We start from the raw sequence: 20,707 nt of genomic DNA, 5'->3' as shown, positions 1-20,707 counted from the left end.
GACTTTTTTTCTTTCCTTCCCCACCTCTTCTCCCCTGCGTTGAGTCCAGTGATTTCTTGGCTGTGGTCTTGGGTAAACAGTGTATTTTTAGCAGGAAGGTCATATAGGCCCAGTCTTAATCACCACATTCCCATTTTTCCCACCAGCCCGCCTTCAACTGCAGACTGCCCCTCAGACCACTGGGGGGCTGGAAAGGCACAAGTGGTTTATCACGTAGACAACGTGTAATTATTTCAAGTGTATTTATTCTTTCAACCTCCACCAATGAGGTTATGTTTCCATTTTTTTTTGTTCGTTCACATGAATACACACAAATAACACAATAAATAATTCTTTATATTATTATATGACATGCACATGGACTTCATTTGCATGTTGCACATTTTCATCATTTTGCAGCATTTACATTGTAAATAAATAAATCAAATTTACAGTATTCTAGCCTAGCACTACTTACAATGGATCTAAAAAGTCTACACACCCCAATGTCCAATGTCAGGTTTTTGTGGTATAAGATAATTAACCCAAGATAAAGAATTTTGGAACTTTGAATGTGTTTTTTGTTTTTTAATATCTTAATTAAACCTGCCATTTGAAGAGGCGTGTGTAGGCTTTGTTTTAGCCATGGTATTTGTTGATTCGATCTGAACTTGTTTTTTTTTTTTGTTTTTTTTAACAATGAATGTTAAATGAAGTTTGTGTGCTTTGAATAAGGCATCCTTAATGTCCAGAAAATGTAACATTCCACAGAAGACTTGAAACAAATTACAGTGGATCCCACTTTTGACACATGCATGAAACCTCAAAAGTGCTGAATAATTCCGCATGCCCATTTTGCAAAATGTATTTTTAACATGAACACTTTCTCCTACACATTACACATCTCGTCGCAATATTGAGGTCATCCAGGCCCGAGAGCAAGGACGCTGTTTCGCTTTTTTCGGTTCAAACGTTAATTAGCGTCTCATTGTTTTGATTAAATCTAGACTTAAAATCAATTACTTACTGCTGCAGCAGACAGTCACATGCCAATCAGCTCATTGTGCAACCACTTGGTTGGCTTTGAGCGTGTCCTTTATGCTTGTTTACTCTAGTTGGAACATTGAGAGTAGCCAATATTTGCATGCAATGTTTGTAATGGGAATTCTCCCCTTGCGATATATGCACCAAAGAAAAGAGTACGTTTGTTGTCTTTATGTCAAGGGCTAATGTGTGCCGTATAAAAGGTCGCCTAATGTTGCATGCAATAGCCGCTAACTGGCCCACCACATTAGGAATACAGTCAAGCGCAGTCAAGTGAGATCCAATCCAAACGCTGTCCGAAAGGTATTCATTTAACAATAATAAGTTTTTTATTGTGGTTGATTTTTTAAAATTAATACATCCCTGACAGTACCACTGCCAACAAAAAGGCATTACCACTCTCAAATGCTGTGAGTACGTGATCATGGTTTGGTAATTGCTAGTGGTGTTGCCTGATTATGCCATGCGCTCCCTCACGTTGTTCCTTCCTCTTTGGTCTGAAGTGTTACCCTTGTCATCACCTTCCTCTTTTCAACCCACCCAAAGCTTGGTTGCCGGGTCACTTTTTACATGGTATGATGAGGGTATATATATATATTTATTTATTTTCCTTCCTCCTTTTATATGATCTTTCTTTTGAATTCTTCACTTCACAACTTCCCCTGTCGCATTGTGTCTCATTGTTGTGTTGTGTTCCTCATGTTGAATTTTAAACTCATCTTTGTGGTGGTTTCTCTGACCTGAGCCGGCCACATTCTGACGTAATGATGTGTCTCAGGAAAGCAACAAGTCAGAAATTTTCTTATAGGGCGTTTCTGTGGGAGCTGACATTTTTGTGCTGTTATGTTATGCAATGGGCAAAATCATCTGGGTCATTAAAGTCCCTGTAAATACATTATACATGCATTATATGCCCGTCATTAGTTGGGGTCCATTTTTTCCGTTTGTGTGTAGGAACAGCCGTGTCCCGTGTTGCAGTTTTCCTAGGCGGAGGCTGGAAATGTCTGATTTCCCAGTTTTCTGGAATGCTGGTCCTGAGGCCCCAGATTGATTTAACTCTCTCAATACATATGACGTATCAATACGTCATAAGCTTAAAAAAATAAATAAATATATATATATATATATATATATATATATATATATATATAAAAGAGTATACAGGAGGGTCTGGCGCAGCTTCTGACTGAAGGATTAGGCTTGACTGCAATGTTGTTTAAAAGAAACAGCCAGCAGGTGGCAGCAAGTATAAAATCAGCCAGTATCACGCAAGGATCTTGTTGTAGAAGAGAAGAAGAGAAGCAGGAAGTGTAGATTGGGACTGGGGGTGTCGTCTGTCACTACTAGCGTGTTGTAGTGCAGTGGAGAGGAAGTAGAAAATAATAGTGCCTTGCAATACTTGAGATTTTAGTATCGATCGATACCAAGTAAATACTGGTGCCAATGTCGCCGATACCAAGTACTTTTAAGGTTCATAAAATATGGTATTTTAAATAATTTGTCTTATTACATAACTTAAAAAAATCAAATTAGACTTTCTTGTTCTTAAACATGCCATAAAAATATCCTCAACGCAGAAGTACCACTGCTGTTATTTAAGTTATAATCTTCATATTCTCAGTCTCTGTCACTCTTCTGCACTCAAAGAAACGCCAGCCACCGTCCACCGAAGTTCCTCTAGTGTAGTTACGTTATATAAACGATACTTACATGTTGTGCTACACTAGCTCAACTAGTAGTTAGAAAAGCTCAAACGAAGCATAATATGACTCATTGTCATATTATTGTAATTGTTGTCATTCACTGTAAAAAATATTATTTGTTACAGTATTTGTACCACAGCTGTCATTGGCTGGCCGGCAAATGCACGTGTGCTATAACGGGATTGTGCGAGGGACCCATGAGAAACCAAAATAAATAAATGAATGTAAAATATCGATATTGGCGCCCTGGTATCGATCCGATACTGATACTCACGTTAGTATCAATTCGATGGATACTTGGATCGATCTGGAATGACGTTTCGTTCGTCGAGCAAATGCAACAAGCAACTGTCGAGCGATGATTCGCGGGGTTAACTGCTCGTTTTGCCGATCACGTCGACCCCTGGACGACTGGATGCTGCGGCAGAGCTGCAGTTAGACCAGTCAATTGTTAATTTTTTTATGTGAAATAAACTGTTATTTTGTTATCAAAAGCACTTTTCGGAACCTTGTGTTATTGCACGAAAACATTATTTAGACGTTTGAGCTGTCACAAAATAAAATATAGTAGTGTTTTATAAAGTCCAAGTTGTGCTTGAAATGTTTGTTTTACAAAAGTTAATTTTTTACGTTTTTTTCTTCTTCTCAGGAATTGGAATTTCAACAAAACTTGGCTATATTTTAACGCTGATAACTAAAGAACGTAAAAAGATAGAAATAAACGTATTTTTTGCCGATGAATGTTGAGTCTAATCTTTCCTTTAGTATGTGTCCATGTTTATATAGCAATAGAACACAATAGTCTGTGGGCCTTGCAAGATCAGTCAAAATCCAGTAAAACGGCTGGTATAAATGGCTGGTATTCAATGAGATCTTATGAAATTACAATGACCTCGTCAGGAAATGAAGCTACCTCTTTCTTCTGTCATTATTTATATCCTCATTGATCTGAAAGCACTGGAAAGCTCCATTCTCATCTAGTAATAATTGATGCGTCTGTATATGGCAGAAAAGCAGCTGGACTCTTCTATACATAACAAGTGCCCCACTTTGTGAAGCGCGCTTATAGTCTTTGACGCCAACTGACTGGCACTCGCTTTTTATATTTAAGCTTGCTAACGCACAGCAAAGCATCTCTTTACGAAAAAGTAGATGGAGCGGAGCAGACGGCCGGCTTCGCCCTCTTGAGGGCCGTTAAAATAAACAGAGAAATGCGAGGATGCCTCTCAGCTAAGATCGTTAATAACCCTGCGTCTACGTAACCGAGACGTGCGTGCAGACTGGCAGAATTAGTCCATACAGTGACAGGGATTTAGATGGACATAAAAACCCTGTCCAGACCAGATCTGGTCTTCACGCTGCAGTGTTTATTTGCAGTGTCTTGGATTATTATGCGCTATATCTGCAACGGGTCTGTATTGAGCGAGAGCTGAAAGAATAGCACGACAGCAATATAATACAAGAGCTATTAGGAATTTGAAGAACCCAAATGTCTAAAAACACTTATTTGGACTTTGCTCTGAGCACTTTATGGATTTAAATGCAGCCGTCGTCCCAGCAGGAAAAGCATGCACAGTTTATTTTTAATGGCGGTTAATCTCTGTCATAATATTCTTGGAGTTCAAAATGCAAACTTGGCTCTTGCGTTGTGCAGTTTTCTAGGAAAATGTGGCCACGTTCCACGCCCGCTAAGTCGGGATGATTCTATTGTTCAAGTCTCAGCGGAGCTTGAAAGTAGCATGTCAGCGCCTGGAGGACAAAAACCACACAGGTCAAACCAAGTTCTGACCTTTTTTTAGAAGGTGACTGACCTCCATTGACATCCATCTCGACGGTTCTTACCACTTTTCTGCTAATGTCCCAAAACTCCTTTTGGCTTTGACTCAAGACTACAAAAGTTATCAACATTAGGTCAACAAACACAAAGCCACACAAAAATACACTAAAACTAAATTATATGCATCTATCATGAAAGTTGTTTGATAACAAGATCAGTTTTCTCCAACTCTCAGCAACTTAAACAACAAATTTGAGACAACACTTTAAGGGTGGATTTGAAGTTTGTCTTGCATAGGTTTAACCTATGCTTTGATTATCAATAAATGAAATGCAACGGTCAGCCTCTGTATTTGAATTTGTTTTCACAGGCACTCTCCAATTTATGTGCAAGTTAAGTGAAAGATGGCAAGCAATAATTTCAAAACCAGACATATTGTAAAGCTCAGGGGACAACCACCCCCCTCCCCAGCCCCTCCCCAGCCCCCAAGAGTAATTTTGAGCTTTTTGGATGTGCACAGCTGTCCAGCAGCTACATCCACAAACCGTCCCCCCACCCAACTCCCCCTTCATCCTCCATCCAGCACAGCACGCTACCGCCCCCGCATTCCCAGAAGCCCCAGCAGAGGCTGTGACGGAGCAGACCCCGCACTGGGCCACTTCCTGTGCAGTGCAGGAAGCCATTTGACACGGGGATTAAGACGGCACAGAGCGAACAGCAAGTAGTGACGAAGAGGAGCGGCTAGCCACCCATTGCTTCATCTGTTTGTCTGCTTACTTTTCACTCTCTCACGGTCACAAATCATCATGTTTGTAGACACTTTATATTACCCACATAGGGTCCTTGGTTTTATAGCTTTTCAGGCCAAAGTCTATTTCCAAGGTCACATTAAGGTTATATATGTAAAATACCAAAAGCCTCAACATTTATCGATTTTTATCTGATCGTCTTCGAGCTTAGTGGACATAGATGGATGGTAGTAGTCACCAAATAACTGCTTCTTATGATAGTTTGCTAATCATCAACAAATTAAGGTACACAAAACATAAATTTTAACTAACATAATTTAGTCACACATTTTTGGCATATTGAATTGAATGGGGGGAAAAACAGTTTTCTATAGGGTCGTCCACTCCCTTTTCAAAGCCTGGAGCATTCATGCACTCCTAACAGGACATGCAAAAACACTGCCATTAAGGTGAAAGTGGAAAAATAAAATTTGACTATGCAAAAACAGGAAATTGAGAACAGATCATTTTTGATTGGTATTGTTTGTCTATCATTTTGGAGGTCAAGATTGGGCTAAACTAGGCTTGATACAGTAAGACTAGTAGACTGACTCAAGTCTGTTTTCTTTCATTAGTTTTTTTCCCTGTATAACCCTAATCGGTTTATATCAGCTTTGTTATACATTTTCCAATCTCCTTAGATGTGCTAAAATGTTTAGTTTATGAGTATGAAGAAACTTTGGATGCAATGGTAGTCACAACATGATGACAAAATTGCCGTTATAAGCAGATCTCTACACAATTCAAACAACTCTCACCACCTGTGTGCGAATACGCATAGAATTAAAACGTTATACTTCACGTAATGATGCAATAGTTTGCGGCATACCTGAAGCTTACGTTATCTGAAACCATATTGACTTTGCCCAACATTACCCTCAAGGCTAGATAGTTGTTAGCATGAGTCGGCTGCCATTCCGGTATTCAAATAACCTTACGTTTAATGATGTGGATGTATCTTAAATATATTATCATGAAACAATTGACTAGTATCCAGCGTAAGATCTATTTTATAAACCTTGTTTTACTTTAGTGCACTGAACTAAAATGTGAACATTGAAAAGGGAGATATCTACTGTACGCACAGTACGTAACATACGTTTTCAAATGTTGCTAAGCAAGCATTAAAGCTTACATTCAACAAAGTGTTCAGAACAAACACGGAAGTATGGACTTGGTGATGGGAAACTGAAATGAGCCTTTGTCCCTTCCAACTCTATTGTTGCAGCCAAACACTGCACAATAATTCGCCATTTTTTTTACACTGATTATTAAATGTATATGTTGAAATATTAAATAAGCTGCGGAACAAACAATGCGGTGACGTCCAACATGATGGCCACGGGTATGTCCAAAGGTGTGTGATTTCACAAGAAAATCGTTTACTCTCGTTTCAAAGCCTTTGAAATACATTCCAGTGCCCCCCCCCACACACACACCAATATATTGCCAGTGAAAACTTGACAACACTACAAAAAAGGAACATGAATGGTAGGTTTTGTCTACAGTGCTTTATAGATCTTTACTTTTTCCGCAATTAGGTTATTAATGTTATATATGACAGCACAATGTAAAAAACGGAGAGGAATAGATGAGTAGGGGAATAAAATGCAACTAGTGGAAATGTCTATCCCTGTGATGCTGAGTCGTCAGTGTAACAGAACCACTCATCTGTCCACCAACAGATGTTTGATGTTTAGCGCTTTAGCTCCTCATGGCTGCGACCTCTTGTACCTTCCAAAAGTGATACAAGCCCGGCTGGCTGGCGGGCTCAGCGTCACCCTGTCACGTTTATTTTCAGTTGCTCTCTCCTGACACGCCGACCGAGGTGATAAAAGCAAGGCAAGCTGTCCATAGTGGTGCAGTGGGGTAACACTTGAGGACATTACATATACATGGAACTTCTTCCTTCTTAAAAAAGGATCCAAGTCAGGGTGGTGGGGTGAGAGTTGGGGCTGTCTCTATAAGCTGTCCTGCGTATGGGAGTGGTAACAAGTATTTATTTACATTCTCCTCTCCAACGTAGAGTGGCCGTGTCAGGCGCTGCTGACGAGATGAAGAGCCTTATCCTGGAGAAGAACAAGATGGCCCTGGAGGAAGAACCTGAAATTCTGGTCAAAGGTGAGTCAGACTCGTAAAATAAACACTGTTGTTGGCACTCGCCTCTTCCTGCTCGGATGCTGCTTACAATCAACTACTGTACTCCATGTGTCGGCATTGAGCGATGGCCTTGACCAGGTTTATGCTAATGAGCATGCACATATAATTTGAATTTTTTTTGTTTAAAGGGTATAATTAAGGATTCACTGTTATAAAATGCCCTGTTTGTCTGTTAATTGACAGTAACCAGCACCAAAGCGCATGGCACATATGGAGCAGCTTTAAGAGCCTTATACAAGGTCAACAGAACCCCACATGGCCACAATGTACTTATATATGTTGTTTTCGTCTTCATGATGCATTTTTTTGACTGGTGCGCCTTCTATTCCAGAGTGACTTATAGTGTTAAAAATATGGTACTATGGTAGGGTTGGTTGGCTTGCTATTGAGTTATTTAGCTTAATTATTTGTCTAATGAATTTATATTGGCAAACTAGCCAGTATGACGCTAGCTAGTTAATTAGTTATTTGGGTAGTGAGTTAGAAAATTAGTTGGTTTGTTGGATAGTTATTTATTATTTGGGTCTGCTAGGTATTTAGTTAACTACTTATGTCAGTAGTTGTTTAGTTGAGTAGTTACGTAGCATCTTAGTTGGATAGGTATTTAGATATTGGTGTAGTTTGTTCATTAACTGGTGAACTACTTAAATAGTTAAATGGCTGAATATTTATGTAGTTTGATAGTTAACTAATAAACAAGTTATTTGTGTAGTTTGGTCATATGTAATTAGCTAGCTATTTGGTGCCATAGCAGGTTTACACAGATATTCCATCACTGCTTTCCTTAATGTTTGTATTTGGCGTATGTCTGCACGCTACTGAGTGCTATTCTAGTTCAAATTGTGACAGATTAAACTAATCAAACAAATCAAATTAGAACAAATTAAGTGGATCAGTTTTGTCTTGAAGCCTGGCCGAGCAGTTCAGGTCCAAACAGATCCTGTCCTTGTTTAAGACGCACCATCGCAACTTCTTGCTGCGCTGTCACCGGGCAGCCAGCCCATGCAGCTGCGGGCCACATGTGTTCCGTGCCTGCTCGCGTGGGCCCAGTGTGAGGGCCGCTGACGTCGACGTCACACGTGCCGTCTTGCCTTGTCCATGTTGTACTTTAGAGAAATGAGCTCATCGGATATTTTTGGTTATTTTTTCTTCCATTCCAAGCCAATGCTTGGATAACTTGTATCCTGTTAGGTGCAATGGTGACTGTCATGTTACCTCGTTGTGACAGTTACTATGCGACGGTAGTAAAATCAACTGCAGCTCTAAACCCTACAACCCTAAATATGTACCACACTCCTACGGCCAGCACATGTCGGTGTCTAGTACCAAGGTTTTTCCTGACTCAAATTGAGGCAGAGGTGGTTCCATCCTGACAAGGTATGGGCGACCACTGATACCAGTCTTATTTTAAGGTATTGGTACTCGCGGCGTTGGCTAATACCAGTATCGGCCGCCCTCCTGCGGCCGTTTTATGATCAGGAATAAGTTAGAAATTATATGAATAGAAAATTGCCATTAATATCCTGCAATTTTATGGAAAAATTATATATATGTATATGTATATGTATGTATATATATATACACACACACACACACACACACACACTAGTGTACCATATATGTACTAGTGGTATTGGTATTTGGTATCAGTGACTACTCAAGAGTTGAATAACAGGTGTCGTGTCGGAGTACTTACCCCCGTAAAAAATGGAATTTTGAACGCACCTAGAGTCCACTGCAGAATGCTAGCAAGTGTTTGCGTTTCTTTTGGTTCTCTGTGATAAATCCTTTTTTCTTCTTACAAAACCTTGTTTCTAAAACTGAAAAACACGTGTGTTCATTTTGGAAAAACATCCATTGTACCCACAGCAGGGGGTATAATTTTTTACAGGAGTAAGTACTTTGGCACAACACCTGTTTTTATCCAGGAAGACACAACCAGACGCTCGCCGGTCACCCAGCGTCATGTCAAAAATCCACAATATATACAGACCACAAAAAAATTAACATTGAACCTTATCTTCAATTTCATATAGACCACCATGGATGAAATATTGCCATCATGATTTCGCTACCCGCACGCGAAGCTCGCCGCGATTCGTCCTCACTCACCGGGTGTCCGAAGCCTTCCGGTGGCCACCAAAGCCACACTCATGGCCTTATTTGAAGCCATAGCCATGACCATGGGCCGCGGAAGCAACGAGAAGCCGAGCTGCGGCTGGCTGGAACGCTCATTGAAGTGGATGGCCCCGCAGCGACCTGGTAGCCTGTGTGCGCGATCGTGAATTATTATTTTTTTTAACTACAGTCATTACAAATTCATCCACAAGTACATATGAAATTCTAAATATAGTTCAGCATTGCTGTAAAACACTATTATGTTAGTTGTATACACTGTATTTTTATGACTTTGGCGACGGCTGGAGCGCGCCTGTACCTCGCTTGAAACCAGGAAATGGGCATGTGCAGCGGAATTGCTCCGTGATCCGTTTCTTCTTCGCTTGTTGCTTCAGGTCTTTCTGGTGCACTGCTTTTGATATAGCGCCTCCATAATGGCGCAACGCTGCAACTGCAGTTAAAATACGAAAAAAAAAGAAATTGCTTTATTGGCATACCGTTTACAGTTCAAATGAACTCGCGTGATGGCACCTCCACTCTTGCTCCATTAATCGCCCATCTGTAATCTCTTTAAAGGGGAAGTCAACCCCCAAAACTTCTTTTGGCAATAATATGTTCTATGTAGCCCCACTAGTCTAAATATGGCATTCTGGTTAATATTGCATTAGTGGCATATGAGTTAAACAGGAAACTCCAGCCGTTTTTATCCATCTCTGGGGCGGCCAATTTGCCAATTGCTGTCGACTGAAGCTTCAGCAAACAGGTGAGCTCTGATTGGTTGTTGCCTGAGCCCTGAGCAACATTGATGTCATCTTCAGTCGACAGTAAGTGGCAAAATGGCCGCCCCCTGAAATGGATAAAAACAGCTGGATTTTTCTTCATAACCCATAATATTGCACAAATGTAATATTAATCAAAATGTCATCTTTAGATGAGTGAGGTCACATATAACATATGTCAAGAAATGTTTAAGATTGACTTCCACTTTAAGTGTGGTGCAAAACAGCATTTTGATGTTTTCCCTAATTTCTTAATTTCTTTCATAAATAATGTCTGAATATTCATGACTTAAATGGATAGAGTGGGATCTAGTTCTATTTTTATTGTATCCTACTGGGTAGATGATTTTATAGATTATTCTTATGTTCAGATTGTTCACATTTCGGATGTAACCACCTTTGAATCACATGCAGTTGCTTCAACATTAGCTTAGTTGTTCAAGCAGCCATGGTAAAAAGTGGACATTCTATAGATTCCATTCCATTGCTTCCATTTTGGATTTAATAGCATTTAAGGACAGTTCCTTGAGCTTTAAGTCATTCTGCAACAGATTCCAAACTGAAGGTGCAGCATACCCAAAGGCCTGTCAGAACATTTGCAACAAAAAGCATAAAGAAGTCCTGAGAAATCCATGAGAAATATTGTCCGGTACCTCTCTGTTCAATAGAAACACATGGAATATCCTTTCCAACAGGAGTAGAAAGTACAGGAACATTTTGTTGGTCTGGTTTTTGATCTAAAAAAAAGAAACAAACAAACATACAAACCCATAAATCATGTGCTTAGTTTTATGTTTCAAAACAAGTTTTTCTGCTCACAACAGCTTGTGCAAGAGATGCAGCACAGCAGTAAACAAAAGTGTCATCTGGTAGGGATGTAACGGTTAACAGAAATCATGGTTTGGTGTACGTACCTCGGTTTTGGGGTCACGGGTTCAGTAGAACAGGAAAAAGCAACCCCCCAAAAAATCCATAAAGCAGAAGTCTTTTCAATTGTTTTTAGTGAAGTCTCGTTTGCTTTTCAATTGTTTTTAGTAGACAATTACAGTAATTTCTGGACTATAAACTGCTACTTTTTTCGCTTGCATTCGACCCTGCGGCTAATACAAATGTGCGGCTTATCCATCATATCACAAGGGGGGAGCACTATAAAGGAAGCGCAAGAGCGTCAGGCAGAGCAAAACAAAACAAGTGAGCCCAAATACAGTAGGAGAGACAGAACGAGAGCGAGACAATTTGCACACTTATTATGGAAAAGTAGCGGTAGCCCGGTGCGGTAACATTAAAACACCTGCGGCTTACAGTCGGGTGCGTCTTATATGTGTAACAAACTGTAGTATTCCCCCAATTTAGCTAGCGCGCCTTATGGTCAGGTGCGCCGTATAGTCCAGAAATTACTGTACTGAACAATTTAGAAATTTAGAACTACGTGAGACAACTTAGTATAAATTGCAGATTACCACTTAAAGGTATCCAAGCTTTATTCTTTTTTCAAGTTTTTCACACAAAAAAAGATTGTTACATTGCAGGCACGAGCTGCACCTATGAACCCTAACCCTAAATATCTGAAGCCTGGGTCCTCAACGACTGCATATGGATGCATAGGAGTTAAAGTGTATATACTAATAGCTTCGGTAATATCTTGGACCTGTCAGCTTTCAAACGTAGACACTTCTTAAAAAGTTAAGCAGTGGGAATAAGTTGTTGGACTGTTACTCAATAGAATGAAAGAATGTTTGATGTGTCCGTGGACGTACTGCACTGTCGAACAACGCCGACTGTCATCTTCCAATCCACCATTTCCACAGCAACGGTGCAAATTTTCCAACACATCGGTTTAAAATTAAAATGGTGGGTCTTCAATCTCCTCTCTTTCTCATCTGAAATCCCAGGACGCAATTTTTTCCTTCGTGTTTTCAATTAATGCTGGTTGGCAAACTGATTTAGTCACATTACCGCCACCTAGTTTGGAGTGCAGATAATGCAAAAACCATTGCACCCCTATCATTTGTTGTCATGGAGTGTTGCATTCGACACATTTTGACCAAGATTAGTCTTAATATTAGATTGTTATTATACTAATAAATGGTATATAAAAGAGGACCTAATACAGAACCCTGCGGCACACCTTTCTGAACAGCTATATCTGAGCATACATCATCATACTCTTAAGTTGTATATAAAGCAACGTAACCGACTGCTTCTGACAGCCCACAGCTCAGAAGTCCAAGTTTTAATACTTACTAAAATTAAACGTTGATGCATTCTTATATTGTTTTTACTAAGGATCCGGGTAATTAATATTGGTGGTTGAATTAAGTGTAGGCAGGTCTGTTGGTACTTTGGAACACATTCCAATTGTACAGTAAAAATAAGACTGGAAGATGCTTGGTGAAATACAGTGCAGTTGTAAACTAACATATTTCACGAGGACAGTGCTGCTCAATAATCGCAAATAACGAGTAAAAATTGATGCACAGAGAAAGCTTGTGTGCTCATGTTCTGTTCGAGGGGGCAGGGATTTTGGGGGCTGGGTTGAAAGGTCACAAATGAAACAAATTAAGGGTAAGCCGTGGCCCCCAAGAGGAGGCATTAGCAGGTCTTAGATGGGATCCAGATGGGGGGAGCGTGGAGCGAGTTTATGGGGTCCTGAAAGCCCTCATCCCCCCCCTCCCCTGTTTTGTGAGTGACAGCAAGCTGAAGTGCAACATGCCATGTCTGACAGAGGTGCCGACGTGTTTTAGGCGTGCGCTTCTCCCCGTGTCTCGCACCCGCTCAGCTTGTCTGCATTCCTTATGTGCGGCGAACTCGGCCTCTTTTAGTTTAACGTTGTGGCATTAAGTAGCTCGAAGGAGGACTATTTTGGTCGTCTTATGATGACCCTCCATAAAGATCATATAGGGAAACTCTTTTTTTATTTTTATTTTTTATTTTATTTATTTTTGTTCCCGGAGAGCTCATTATTGTTCATTTGACATGTCATCATCATTGCTATTTATTTTTTATTTTTTGTATGTGGGTGTTTGTGCGTGTGTGTGTGCGTGCGTGCGTGTATTCATTAGTGCACCTAAAACCTATTAAAAAAATCCCATACCATTCACCTAAACCGAACACTTCAGAATCCAGCCAGTGTCGTGGGGCCGTCAGGAGACCCGAAGAAGGACCAAAGAAAAGAAAGGAAAGTGAAGCCCCGCACCGACCAGACATCACCCACCAGGCCACCAACCAGAGTCCTTCACCAACCCCAGAGACATCTGAATTCCAACAAATCAGGGAGACCTCAAGGGCCCAAAGGAGAGACTGAGGAAAGGTAGGAAGGACGGACGAAGCAGAGTGAGATCCACAGACACCAGCCTCCACCGATTCAATGACCTGAGGAAGAAGCAGATTGTGTCTGAGTTTCGGTAGATGCTGGTGTGGTGGATCTAGCATGCATGAAAATCTCCACCAAAGAGGGGAGCCGTCGACCCACAGAGCAAGCACAACACCTCAGGGCCCCCCAGGCCGCGGCAGCGCCAAAGGACGACCCCCGGACCCCGAAGGGGCCACCGGCCGGAGAGCAAACCCAGGAGCAGGAGCGCCCCCCACCCCAACGCTGCCCGCGCCCCCAACCCAACGCAGCAGGACGGGGCACTGCAGGCCCGCCAGGCACCCCCACCGGTCCACAGTGTCACGCTACTCTACCTGGGAAAACCACGTAGGGTGAAGTTGAACAGAGTTGGGACCGCATGGAAATTCATAAATCGGAGTGCGTGGGAGTAAACAGGCTGGCAGGTGGTACGCAGCTCACTAACCGCAGAGGAAGCCGTGATGCTACAAAGGCGTCATTGCCAGATTCACAGCCTAATTGACGCTTTGAAGGCATGCTCAAGCGTGCGCACATGGCTTTTGGTCAGAGTAGGCCCGCTGCCAATATTGCAGACTTTGGTTCGACTTTTAATTCACATGTACAATAAGTGCAATAGTAAACCTGAAAGTGGCACAAATGTTTAAATGTATTTATATGTCCACAACTAATAGCCAGGAGCCTTCATTAACTCCATTGCAGTTGGCACAAGGTCTCTGTAAGTACATATTTGGAATAATAATAATATTGGGTAGGGGTGCACCGATCGGTCGGCAGGCCGATTTATTGGCCCAGATTTCCTTAATTTTGGGTGATTGGGGGTAGGTCCTGACTGCTGTTTGTGCATATGCACCAAACAGCAGTTCAGAGTTTTTCGAGTCATTGGAGGGTGTGCTGGAGAGCGCTCCCCCTGGGGACTCCCTCGTTCTGCTGGGGGACTTCAACGCTCACGTGGGCAATAACAGTGAGACCTGAAAGGGCCTGATTGGGAGGAACTGATCAGAACCCGAGATTATGTCTCTCAGCTTGCCCAGGAACGCCTTGGTTATGCCGCCGGAGGAGCTGAGTAAAGTGGCTGGGGAGAAGGAAGTCTGGTCTTCTGGCCTACTGTAGATCAGTAGTTGGCAAGCTTGCTCATTAGTCATCTTGTTTAGTTATTTGTGTAGGTAGGCTATAGCAAGCTAGTGGGGTATTCAGATAGCTGGTTATCAAGCGAGTTAGTTATTTTTCCACTTATTTGTGTAGTTCCGAATAACCATTTTACTACAATCTGATTCCCAAAGCTACGAAGCATTGCTGCTTCCGTCTTGTAGCGTGACCGTGTAATCGTGGTCGTAGTGTGGGCCACTGATGGATGCCGATACCCTGACCATTATCTGAAATCTATATGCTTACCAATTCAGCAGCAAGGCACGCTTGTAGGACCTGAGGAAGAAAGGAAAGATGTGAAATTTTGCTGCATGCTCTGATGGTAAAATGTTGGTGGACAAATGAGAGAACATCTGGATTTCCAATGGTTTTAAATGGAACATATTTTGTTACTAGTGAAAATTTTTATTACTTGCGTAGCTTTGCCATCTCTGGTAGAGACAAATAATACTGTATGACAATTGACAATTCTAGAAAATTAATATCCTCTGGCAGATCTGGCCCACACTCATTTAACATCGCTATACTTCTTGGAAATAAAATATTTGAATGGTTTACAATTCTTCTGCTTGACCTTTTGTCACTTTTCTCCATCACCAGCTACACTTGCCCTCTGCTTTCTTCTTTCTCTCACTTCACAGCTTTAATTATGCAGGCTGCATGGCAGGCTTTAATGCCTCTGCCATTAGCTGGCTATATTTGTATCCCCCTAGCATTTAATCCAACAAGTGTGTCCCTTACAGAAATGCTGTAGACAATTACAGACATCTGGGGTTAACCAATAAGTGAAACATAGTGTGCAGCGGCGTTTTTTTGTAGCTCCATGACAAGCCTACCTGCTGTCCGGAACGTTTTGGGTGGGGAGGCAGAGCTTTTCTTTGAAGTTTTCTGATAACATGGCTGCCAGAATGTGTTGTAAAGTCAAATAGGGACAACATTTTGTTCTTGGCCCAAAGTAAATTGACTGGCCATCAGCATGCAGCACAATGCAGGCCAAGGTTGCACAACTGTGGGCATGTGAAGCCCTTTGAGACCCTTTTGTGATTAAGGGCTATATAAATAAACTTGACTTGACTTGATTTGGGATAAGCACCATTGAGATTCATGTGTTACATTGTGCATTATTCACATTATTTCCAGATTTATGGTATGTTATTTCCCACACTATTCACATTGTTTGTTTATTTCGCATGCCGATACAAGATAATAATCCTAGATCACATGTCATTAGAGATCATCAAGTTTCACTTGGTCTAAAACACATTATTTATTTGCTACAAATAATGTATCTTTGTTCATCGATATATGCTAGTGATGTGTATGTGAGAGGTGGAGAAAGCAAAGACAATAATATTTGATCTCTTCTCTTTAAATAAAAAATACCTGGACACAGGTCATAATAAAATTCTTATTGCTCACTTTCTTTACTCAGGATGTTATCTCGCTATATGTTAATTTAAGTGATAGTATGCTAGCATTGTAACCGTTCTCATTAGAAATAGTATGCAAGCACAGGGCAAACCATAAAATCCCTATCTACTCTATGTAGCTCAGCGCTTTCTCCACTCAGGTTGCTTGGTTCAAAGCTGTTAGCGTGTTTGCATTTGAGCTACCCTCGTTACCAATAGTACCTGATTATAGAGGGCACAAAGTTGGATCCTTGTCAATCTGTGTTTGTGTTTTTGTGTTAGCACACCAACTGTTACGATTTTAGCAACAGTCTTTCAAAATTTGACCATTATTTGTAATTTTCCTTTTTGTTGAGGCCACAATTCAAAATAATTCTACCAGGAAAGCCTAACGCGTAACAATTCCTTCATAGTCACAGGTTTCGTCCGATAATTAAAATTTACGTGGAAAATGTATGTACAGTATATTTTTGTTGTTGTTGTTCAAAGTAATTAGTTTTTTTAAAACATATTTTCAACTATTATATATTATATATATAAACTGTTTTCAATATCAACAATTGTGGGGTGGGGGGTACATTGACCATCTATGAACATGTATTACTGGTTTCATTTGTACTTTTTTGTCTTGGGGAAGGTTGGCTGCTGCGTGAAGTGCGAGGCAACTGGATCAAGCAGCGACGCTTCTGGTTCGTGCTAAGCCAGGACTCGCTGGATTACTACAGTGGCCCAGAAAAGGGAGCCCGCAGACTGGGAACACTCGTGCTCACCAGTCTCTGCTCAGTCATTTGGCCAGACAAGCAGACCTTCAAGGAGACGGGTGAGCGTCGCACGCTTGTACACACACACACACACACGCATACACACACACACAGCAAGGCTGACACATGGTTGACTCACGCTTGACGTCTCGGTCGTCCTGTAATGTCTGCAGTGTTCATAAGCGTTTGGTGATTTGGACGTTTTCAGAGATTCCGAGTCAGATGGTTTGCATGTTTTCTGATGTATGTGATGTCTTGCGGTTCCCTTTGTGATCCCACATGCACTGTAATTGTGAGCATATTTGGGAAGCCCCAGCGCGGCTCAGTCCAAAATGCGGTTGAAAGTTTGTTTAGAAACTTTTCAGCGATCAGTCAGGCATCTCGGTTCCTTCTCTCAATGAAACTAAACATTTAGAGTATACCAGGAAGCCAGTCTGGATGAGATGATTGTCAATATTTTGGGATTTTACTACTCGGCCTCCTGGTCCAGAAGCAAATATTTTGGACTACCTCATTGTACATTATGAGGAATTTTCTTGGCGGAAGTGTGGCTTTTCTCTTTGCTTTGTAATGACTTCCATTTAGCTGCTATAAAACATTTTTTTGTTCCTTATTCTTGAATTGAAAATGTGTACTTCCTCCATGCGTTTTCTACTTCTTCATATTTTATTTCTAGTTAACTCTTTGACTGCCAGACGTTTTCAGAAAAGGGATGCCGTGGGTGCCAGCCGATTTAAGCATTTTGACTGATCTTTCAAGGTCCACAGAAAATTTTGTGTTTGGACTATGGAAACACACATACTACCAAATGAAAGATTGGACTCTCATCTTTCATCAGAAAAAAACCTACTTTATTCAGTTTTTCAGTAATCAACAATAGAAAATGGTTAGTTTCACCCAAATGCTGTGTTTTGAAACAAAATACGGAGAAATCAAGCTTTTTGTGAAACAATATTATTTCATGCACTCTAGTGAACACTTTTTTCCCCCATGAATGATGCCACAAACACCTAAATAGTGCTTTACTTCTATAAAACACTACCACCAACAATGAAAAAGTGTTTTTTGATAGCAAAATACGTTTATTTACATTCAACAGTGTAACAATTTGACAAAACAATTTGGCAAACTATTTACAAATGTGTGAAACTGTGGTACTATTTACAATTGTGTGGATGTTTCAAATACAGTTTTTCTTTTTGTAACACTTCCCTGCGTGCAAGGGGACGCAGCAGGATTTGCACAACAGATTAGTTTCACTGCGATTGCAGATGCTACACTTTTTTGCTGGCTTTTTTTTCCGGGGAATAGCAAGTATATACTGCAGTGTGTGTTTGGCCATGTTCCCATCAAGTCTACTCTCAGGATCATGATACGGTGACATTACGGTGGTGTTACGTCTGGCCTCCTCATGTCCTTCAGTTCCTTTACCGGGTGGTAAGATGTTCTGATCCATCTTATCCGCTCCATTCATGGTGGCATCGTAGTCCATAACCAGTGTCTTCTCCGTGATCAGACTGTACCCACTCCTCCGATGAATATGCATTGGACTCGGGGTACTCTTCGTCGTCCGATTGAACGTCCGCCTGTGCAGAAGTGCTTGGTTGTGCTCCGCGTTTTCCGGCGTTAGCATCGCTAGCCGTGAGGCTTTATGACGTGATCATAGCCGCCGCGTCAACACTTCCAACTTCGGCGTCAACCTCGGAGTCACCATCATCATCATCGTCGTCATCAATGTACTCTTTAGCACTGGTTGATGCTTCTCTTCTTTGAAAAAAACGATCAAGCGTGAGCTGCTTGCCACCGGTCGCCATTTTCGCTTTCTCAGCTATTGTCCCCTCAACACTCTAGCTCCGCCTCACGTCTTCTACTGACGCCTACCCGAGCTTGTCCAAAGAGAGTCATCGCTGCCATCTAGGGGCCCAAAATAGTCTTTATAATAACTAGATCTGCTTCATACTTTCAGCACAACTGGCCAAGGCTTTCCTCCACCCGTTTCCCAGAAAAAAAGAAAAAAAAAACCTGGTGAACGTCTTTTAACGTCTTTGGCGCTCCTCCGTAGGATTTTACTAAACGTTATTTAACGTTTTTGGCAGTCAAAGAGTTAAGCCCTCCCTCATTAATTAAGCTTTTATTCACTCTTAGTGAATCTTTCTCGTGAATGTTTAAGGCTAGAATTAAGGCAATAAAGCTTTCTAGTGGGCGATACATTGGTCATTACTGATTGTACGCTGATTGCTATGTGGATTTTATTACAATAATAGCCTTTTATGTGAGAAAATACAAACCTAACCATAGAACCATGATCCCAAATAGGTTCAGAGGAATTAAATTTTGGTTCGCAATTGAATTTCCAACAATAAAATGAGCAAAAGGATCAACTGGGCTGGAGAAATCATCTCTAGTTCCTTTTTGGGTTGTTTCCAGCAGGTTTGCTGTACACTTGGTACTCACCTCCCCTGACAATAACCCTGTAACTGTTCCGCTAGGCTAACTTCCTGCAATGGGACCGCACAAGTGCCCCTTTGGCATCCTTTAAGCAAATGTGAAAAATGTTAGTAGCACCAAGCTGTTAGACCTCACCGTTTTTGGGGGTTAGGAGGATATCAAGACAGGAGGACACAGTGCCAAGTCACGTAGCAGGAAGGCATGATAAGAGCCGTGCAGCTCAGGCAGGCCGGAGTTGCTCATACAAGAAGCTCTGGTTTTCCACAAAGGGGGACTTTGGAACTTGTGACCCAGTTCCGCTGTTGTGATTTGGCCTGGTCCAATTCCAAGAATGTGGTGATTGATCATCAGTGATATAATGTGATGTTTCCGTGCTCTTCTTCAAGGCTACTGGAGCATCACGGTGTATGGGCGCAAGCACTGCTACAGGCTGTACACCAAACACTTCAACGAGGCCGTGCACTGGGCCTGTGCCATCCAGAAAATCATCGACACCAAAGCGCCTGTCGAGACACCCACGCAACTCCTGATCCAGGACATAGAAGTAAGGCCAAATACACTTGCGACACCAAACACAAACAGTCAGCGGGCAACAGGTTATTACCCCCAGCTTGGTCGCTATGGAAACCACACAAAAGGCCAGAAGTCCAAAGTTTCCTTTCTTTCCTGAATGATGTCATCTGGAGCTTAAACCCAGAGGCAGAAAGTGGAGATAAAAAGTTATTGTTTGATGCTTGACTCACTATGCGTGAACAAACAAGACTGAAGTGGGCTGATGAGGGTTATTTTTAGAAGCGGGGTTGCTAGAGAGAACCGCTCACTGGAATCTCAAGGAGCAGGCGGTCGCCTCGTCTCAGGCCAGTCCGCGAAGGCAGTGGTTTCGGCGAGGTCAGATAAACGGTCTACTTTGCTTTGGACTCATGTCTGCGTAATCTAACAGCGAGAGTGTCTAATCTTAAAGTGCTTAATCTTTCCGGCGGCTTGACCAGGGGGGCCCGAGCCATGCTGGAGGGGGCGACTTTGAGGACTTTTAACAGTCCAATCTTCCTCGCCGGCTACATAACGGCTAGCAGTGTTCAACATTACAACAGCGATTCTCTATTGGCAAAGGAAGCTGCACCCACATTTCCATGGTAACCACCCCAAAATGTTTATGAAACTTTGACACCATTCTCCACCCACATTAGACATTTTAGGCAAAAGGGCCTGATTCCATTTGAGGGGTTTTCTGGGCGAAATTTCTTGT

The 20,707-nt window shown here is 41.7% G+C and overlaps 1 protein-coding gene across 1 annotated transcript in view; it reads left to right on the top strand.

Annotated features, from left to right (window-relative positions):
- Positions 1–20,707, top strand: part of plekhh3 (pleckstrin homology, MyTH4 and FERM domain containing H3) — a 52,260-nt gene that overhangs the window by 14,079 nt on the left and 17,474 nt on the right. Inside the window, exons 3-5 of the mRNA XM_077558856.1 lie at positions 7,318–7,412; positions 16,890–17,072; positions 19,848–20,005. Coding sequence (XP_077414982.1) covers positions 7,318–7,412; positions 16,890–17,072; positions 19,848–20,005 — 436 coding nt within the window. The remainder of the gene's footprint in view (positions 1–7,317; positions 7,413–16,889; positions 17,073–19,847; positions 20,006–20,707) is intronic.

Source organism: Vanacampus margaritifer, chromosome 2, assembly GCF_051991255.1.
Source record: "Vanacampus margaritifer isolate UIUO_Vmar chromosome 2, RoL_Vmar_1.0, whole genome shotgun sequence".
Classification (NCBI taxonomy): Eukaryota; Metazoa; Chordata; class Actinopteri; order Syngnathiformes; family Syngnathidae; genus Vanacampus; species Vanacampus margaritifer.
This window is presented reverse-complemented; position numbering and strand designations above follow the sequence as displayed.